Source organism: Penaeus monodon, chromosome 6 (genome assembly GCF_015228065.2).
Source record: "Penaeus monodon isolate SGIC_2016 chromosome 6, NSTDA_Pmon_1, whole genome shotgun sequence".
In the NCBI taxonomy this organism is placed as follows: Eukaryota; Metazoa; Arthropoda; class Malacostraca; order Decapoda; family Penaeidae; genus Penaeus; species Penaeus monodon.
In genome coordinates this window covers 12326476-12333975 of record NC_051391.1, presented here as the reverse complement: position 1 = coordinate 12333975, position 7500 = coordinate 12326476, and the positions used below count along the sequence as shown (strand labels likewise).

Sequence of the window (7500 nt, the reverse complement as noted above, 5' to 3'; positions counted from 1 at the left end):
TCTCCCTCCTCCCCTTTTCCCTCTTCTCTTCTCTCTCTCTCTCTTTCCTTTTTCCCCCCCCCTTCTCTCTCCTCCTCTCTCTCTCTCTCTCTTCTTCTCTCTCTCTCTCTCTTCTCTCTTCCCCCAAAAAAAACTTCCCCTTTCCTCTTTCGTTCTCTCCGTCCCTCCCTTTCTTTCCTCTCTTTCTTCTCTTTCCCTTGTCCCCCCCCACACAACCCCAAAACAACCCCACCCAACCCCCCAAAACAAAAAAAAAAAAAACCCAACAACAAAACCCAAAAAAAGAAAAAACATTATATTATATTAAAAATTAAATTTGTTTTATAATGGAAAATACTTTTAAAACAACAAAAAAACACACACACACACACACACACACAAAACCAACACAAAAAAAAAAAAAAAACACCAAAAACAACCCCAAAAAAGTATAAAATGGATACATTTATGATATTAATATAATATATATTATTATTATTATATATATTAAAATATTAAATATAGTATAAAAATTAATAAAAAAAAAAAAAAAAAAAAACACAAAAAAAAAACCCAAAAAAAAAAGGGATATATATGTATAATTATATGATAATATATAATATAATAATATTATTATTTAATTAAATATTAAAAAATTAAAAATAAAAATAAAAAAAAAAAAAAACAAAAAAAAAAAAACAAAAAAAAAAAAACAAAAAAAAAAAAAAAAAAAAAAAACCCAAAAAAGTTTTATAATATTATAATATAATATATTTAAAAATTTTTATATATAATTTTTAAAAAATATATAAATATAATAATAAAAAAAAAAAAAAAAAAAAAAAACAACACAAAAAACAAAAAACACCAACTACAAAAAACAACCACCCCAAGCCCCAAAAAAAAATTTTTAAAATATATTTTTTATTATTAAAAATATATATATATATATATATATAATATAGAATATATATATAATAATATATAAATATAAAACCCCTATATATATTGTTTCTTCCCGGGGGGGTTTTGTTTTTTTTTGTTTTTTTTTTTTTTTTTTTTTTTTTTTTGTTTTTATTTTTGTGTGTTGTGTGGGGTGGGTGTTTTGGGTGTGGGTGGGTTTTTTGAGGTGGTGGTGTGTGTGTGTGTGTGTGTGGTGTGTGTTGTGTGTGTGTTGTGTGTGTGGTGGAGTTGGTTGGGTGTGGGGGTTTGGGTGTTGTGTGGGTGTGTTGGGGTGGTGTGTGGTGTGTGTGTGTGTGTGTGTGTGTGTGTGTGTGTGTGTGTGTGTGTGTGTGTGTGTGTGTGTGTGTGCGTGCGTGCGTGCATTTATGTATGCAATTATCGCTTTTATAATCATTCGTTAATACATACTCATTACAATTACCTGTGACATTGCGGGGAACAGGAAGAGAAGAAAACAAGGAAGCGAAGAAAATCGGCGCATTGTCAGAGGGGCGTCGGAAGGGGTAAGAAACGATAAAAGGTACCTGTGAAAGTAGAAGAGAAAATTTATCTTTAATTTTCCGCCACACACACGCGCGCGCTCACACACACACACACACACACACACACACACACACACACACACACACACACACACACACACACACACACACACACATCTCGACGAGATGTATGCATTGTCCTAGGTAAGCTGAATGTGGTATCGAGCTGTCAGTTACCATGAATCGGGAGTTGATTCCAGCAGAGAATAGCCTCCTCTGGAACTCTGATAGGTCACAGAAATTGGGGGACCAGCAACCCCATACCCCTTTTGCTGGACATGGTGCAGTGATATGGGTAATGTGACCAAGGAAATCAACCACATGCTTGTTCCTTGCTGGAGAATCACCTGATATTGCAAGGTCGTGGTTACCATTCCCCTGCTAGTTCCAAGTCCACCAGGGTATTGTACAAGGGAATGGGGAGTATGCCCTCTGGATCGCCAAGGCTATCTCTGATCGCCTTGCAGCATTCAGCTTGGTACAGCTCAGCAAGGCCGAATTTCATCTCACCAGGGACACTGGAGGCTAGACATGTGTTGCATAGGTGGCATCGTTTCCAGGTGTGTAAGACATGGACACTGTTGAAATGCAACAAGGAACAGTATATCAGGAATCTTGCTGAGGGGGAAGAGTGCCAATTTCTGACTTCTGTCCAGCCTACAAAGCTCGGATAAGGGTCTAAGCTCTCTACACAGACAACTACAATCCGCTCAGTAGTTGGCCAGATCATCTCAGATCACGATGGAGTACTTGGGTTTTAACCTCTTACTCTGACTGAAGTTATGGAGGCGATCTCCAAAATAAAGGGCGGTTCAAGCAGCAGGCCTCTCAGGCGTTCATGCCGAACTGCTAAAGACTGATGATGAACTTAAGGTATGGGATTCGGTCCTGGTTGCCATCTAGAACTCTGGTACGATTCCCCTGGACATGCTTAGAGGAGTGGCCATCCCTCTCTGGAAGAGAAGAAAGGATTGTCCGGACTGTAGCAATTACCGACTAATTACACTGCTCAGCACATCTGGCATGGTTCTCTCGCACATCCTACAAAATCATATCAAACACCACCAATTGAGTCACAGAGAACGGAGCAATCTGGCTTCACTCCTGACAAGTCCACATTAGACCATATCCTAGTGCTTTGAGTCATTATAAAGTAAGTGTTCAGTTTGGTGCAGTTACATCGAGAGATCCTGAGATTTTGGGGAATTCTAATAAGGATTGTTGAATTAATAGCTCTCCCGTCTACTGATACTGAAAGTGCAATGTGTGATGTGGCTTGGTTAGCCTCTTCCCTGTGAATCTAAGCACCAGGAGGCTCTGGTGACAGTTCTTGATGCATTTAGTAGTGAAGTAAAACACCAGGGTTTAGAAGTTTCTTGGAACAAGTCCAAGATCCAGGACTTTGGGGACCTGCTGGGAGAACCTGTTGAGTCATGGTTGGGTTGTTACATGGTTACAGGAAGGATAACAAAGTCACACAGGCTTTATATACCTTCATAGTATAGGCCAGTGTCCTGGGTTGGCAGACAAGGAAGTCATTGTAAGGATAGGCCTAGCAGGAAGTGCCACAAACTTGCCTGAAAAGGGAATATGGAAACACCGGTGCCTGTGCAGGCCCTGAGATTGCCAGTTTTGCTTTACAGAAGTGAAACGTGGACACATTCCTGAAGCTTGGAGTCTCATTTTGATGCCTTTTGTAACATATCCTTGCACTGGATCATGGGGTACAGCTGTCCAAAGAATGGTTACATCATGAGACAACCGTAGGATCTGTTACTTGCACAATCCCTGGACTGCCAACTCAGGCTCAATATGCACCTGGCTTGCTTCCCTGAGGATTTTGCCCACTAGACTATCCCCTCTAAGACAACACTGGGTGGAGGAGGCCCGTGGATTGATCTAATAAGTTGTGACTTGGGCAGATGGACCTAATCTAATGCAAGGACTTAGAGATGAGCTGAGGCCCAGCTAGGCAGCTCGCCATTAAGAATAATCAGCATATTAAAGCATATCTGCCAGTTTTTTTTCAAATCAGACATGGATGCTGTAACAAAAGTGGTACCGCTTGTTTTCTTGTTCACGCAAAATGATCCTGAAAGCAAAATCACGAATGAAAAGATGGAGTAGAACTGCCAGAAAGATGAAAAGCCATAACACCTCCATGTCTGATTCGGGAAAAAAAAAAATCGTTGGCAGATACGCTTTAATCTACTGCTGTATCTGGTATGTATCTCCTTTTCTCATCTGTTTTAGTTATTTACTCGGGAAATCACGGAATTAAAAATATGATACATTTTTTTTTCCTGGATAATACTAATTACACCTTTTCGTTCCCACTATCTGTTCTCGTCGTTTTTTGTACTTTTGACTCTATCCTTCAATCCTCCTATTTCTCGGTCTTTTTGTCGTTTTCGTTTTCCGTCTTTCAATCTTTCTGTTTTTTTTTTTTTTTTTTTTTTTTTTTTTCTTTTTTTTTTTCTTTTTTTTTTTTTATGAAGATCTGATGTCTCTCTGTGTTTCTGTCAATCTGTATTTATCTCCTTTTTTGTAATCATGTCTCTTTTTTTTTTTTTTTTTTTTATATACTTCGTATCTTTATCTTGTCTGCGTTTCTTTTTTCCCTTGAATCTATCCTACCTCTGTTTGTTTGTTTTTTGTCTTTCCCTCTCGTTTTGTTTCTCTGTCCGTTTGTTTTTGTCTTTTGTCCCTGCCTTTTTGTCTTCTTTGTTCTTATGTCTCTTTTTTCAACTATTTCTCTTAATCTTCCATTTAATCTGCATCTCTATCCGTCTCTTTGTACTTCTGCCCTTTGTCGTTTTGTTCCTCGGTCTCTCCACTTTTCTTTGCCGCTTTTTTCTTTCTCTTTTATACCCCTCTTTTTTTATTTTTTGCCAATCTCTCTTCCTATATTTTTTAACTCTTATGTTTTTTCTTTGTCCTTCTGTTTTCCCATCTCCTTCTGTTCAGGATTGAGTGAATAATCAGAATATTCCTGATAATATAGTGTATAGGTCATGGAGGAAACTACTCCTGGGATGTAATAAATAGCAGGAGTTATCCCACTGTATTGACACCAATGAAATAAAGCATGGGGTTATCCCATCTGATGGCACCAATATAATGATGTGGGGAGTTTGTCTGTTTGTTCTTGATGTGTCGAGTTGAAGCTTGTCGCAGATTCTAGAGTTTATTAGCACGGGAATATGGTAGCTGGAGAACAGAGGACAGGCATGGCAGAGGCACCTATGGAGGAACAGGGTGTCTTGCCATGTGCACGAGGGTGAGCGGTCTGCGTCGACTGCTCAGAAATTGTTATGAACAAACTTCGTTTTCGTTTTCATAATGGAAATCATGAAAGAATTTGAATGGACACAAATTCCTATACATTTGGTCACATGATAGTTTTGTGGTGAAGAAACATGGGGTACCTTATATACGGTTGTATGTGAGAAGTGAGTTATGGTGCTTACAAGACTAAAAAACTTCCTTCTACGGACACAAAATTACTGAGTATTCATAAAACATAAAGATATTTGAATATCGATAAGAATAGCGGAAAGATACTTCATGATTCAGAATGACCATTTCCTAACGAACATTTTTCGTATAAACAAGGCATAATTATACAAAAACATCAGAATAACAGCATGGGAATTGCTTATGAGCAGTAAGGGTTGAATTAGCGTGTTCTAAGATCACTTCGTCACGGAGCTACTGTAAGATTAGAAACATATGGCTTTTCTGGTATGTGAGGCGAGAGAGATCACAAGAACAGGTCACACTACATAGGGGCTATATTTCGAACATGTCAGCAAATAATAAATGAGATATAGATAAATAAAACAGATAACAAATAAGATTTAGTTTCGCAACATAGAATGTGCATCTATGGAGGAGCTATGTTGAATCTGTTGCAATATATGACACCTAGCTCTTTCTCTAAAGTTACAAAAGGAAATGGTCTCGACTTAGGATAGAATAGTAGCTGTATACTAAAGCCACGCCCCTTTCCCACAGCTAAGAAGCTGATTGGTTCATAAACATTGTTCGTGTTTATTCATTTACTCATACTGTCAGTTCAGTTTATAAGCAGACCTATCCTACTGTATAGTAACGTTAAATATTGGGAACTTGAAGATTTACATGATATCAAGGCGTTAGTACTTTCAATTAACGGCTTAATCAGTGGCATCAATGTTTCTTAATGAAATGTATTCATTTCTTCGTCTTATTGCAAACATAGAACACAATAGGTATAAACTACAGTCAGTAACAGTCATAGTCTATGCTTTACCGGTTTTCAGCTTTTTATCGTAACCTTTGCACTGTTTCACAAATCTTTATAAACCATAGCAACCAACTATATTTCTTATTTGGAAACAAATTCAAAACAAGTAGCATTGTTTATATAAATATGTACAGAAGAGGATCATGAACACTTCCTGAAGGTACGTCGGAAATAATATCCCTGTACTCACTATATATACGTGCAGTAGTAGTTAGAGGTGCAACAGTGGCCGTGCAATCACAATGTCCCGGATTCGAACCTGAGCAGTCCCTCAACAATGAAGCCGCGAGTGAGTACTGGCTTCAGCTGGGGTCAAAGTCGAGTGGGAGAAGAACTGGCAGAACCATCGCAGCTTTCCCGAGCTTAGTACGCAAAGTAGAATGCTTTGTATCTTTTACGGACGCCTCTCCTTCTCCGCACTCTCTACGTCCCTCTGACTACACAACTTCTGACTTTTGTTTCACTGCCGTCATCAACAGTATTAAAAAAAGTCCATAAACAAAATTAATTCAGGGAACAGACCACTACACGGTGGGCGCGGATGCTTGCCATGAAGCTAAAATGCTGACGTCGACAAAGCAACGACCAATTAGTAATCAAATAATAGAGATAAGCATTCACATCCGCGGGGCCAAAACATAACAGTGCAAGTGTAAAGGTGCAACAGTGAAATACTATGAAAGCTCTCAAAATGACTTGACTATGATTAATAGAGTGGTGACAATTATATTTGTAAGTTTTCAGAGAGTGATCATGCCAATAGTGATAATGAAGATTATTTTACTAATGATATTACTTAGGGAAAACTTTCGATAAAAGTGGAGAGTGGGTCTCATAAAAATTAACAGACCTAGTACAGGTTTTGTCTGTTTACGTTGGGGTGACCCGCCCGAGTTTAGTTGTGCCAGAACTTATCAGCCTCTCCCTTTGGGCGGTTCCAATTAACGAGGCTCCATGGCTATTGCAATCAAATTAAGTTCTATGCTCGATAGTAGTGTTTCCTCTCGTTTTATTTCATTTTGTCATCGTTATCCCGTAATTTCACCGATGTACTTCTGCGCCGGGTAAAAGTACTAGGCATGGAAAATACACGTTACAAGTAATCCAATTACCAGTTCCGTGTTAACAAAATATGCTGATAATAATAATGATAATGGTGATAATAAGGATGATACTGATACGTGTTGACAGTAACCGTTATCGAAATATCAATTATTAATAACATCAACCAAAGAACAAAAATACACAAATAACAAAATAAGTCAGGAAAAACAAATCACCTAGTCGTTTGATTGACACACAAAAAAAAAAAAAAAAAACTTTGATCCATCTGTCACGAGAATGTCACGGGAGAGACGACCTTACCTGGTTAAAACAAATGTAACACTGACGTAATGAAGCGAAGCGTGACTGCTATGGCGTCACATCCGTTCATGCGCTGTGCACCGTATAAAGGGAGAGACGGTTTAGATATATTCATAATTTTTGTTCGATATGATATCCTTACACAGGCGAGTCTTGGCTTTGTATTTCCTGGCTGGGTGACAGTCCCGAATGCTGAATATACATACCCTGTATGTATATGTGTGTGTGTATGTACACACACACACATTTGTATATACATACATATATACACACTCTTATAAATAGATATAGATATACACAAACATATCTATATCTATCTATCTATATATATGCATATGTGTGTGTACACACAAATGCGTATGT

The 7500-nt window shown here is 38.0% G+C and overlaps 1 protein-coding gene across 1 annotated transcript in view; it reads right to left on the bottom strand.

The window, feature by feature from the left end:
• Nucleotides 1-1807, bottom strand: part of LOC119573864 (receptor-type tyrosine-protein phosphatase alpha-like) — an 11464-nt gene extending 9657 nt beyond the window's left edge. Inside the window, exon 1 of the mRNA XM_037920970.1 lies at nt 1662-1807. Within this exon, the coding sequence (XP_037776898.1) occupies nt 1662-1807 (146 nt within the window). The remainder of the gene's footprint in view (nt 1-1661) is intronic.
• Between the last annotated feature and the right edge of the window lie 5693 nt (nt 1808-7500).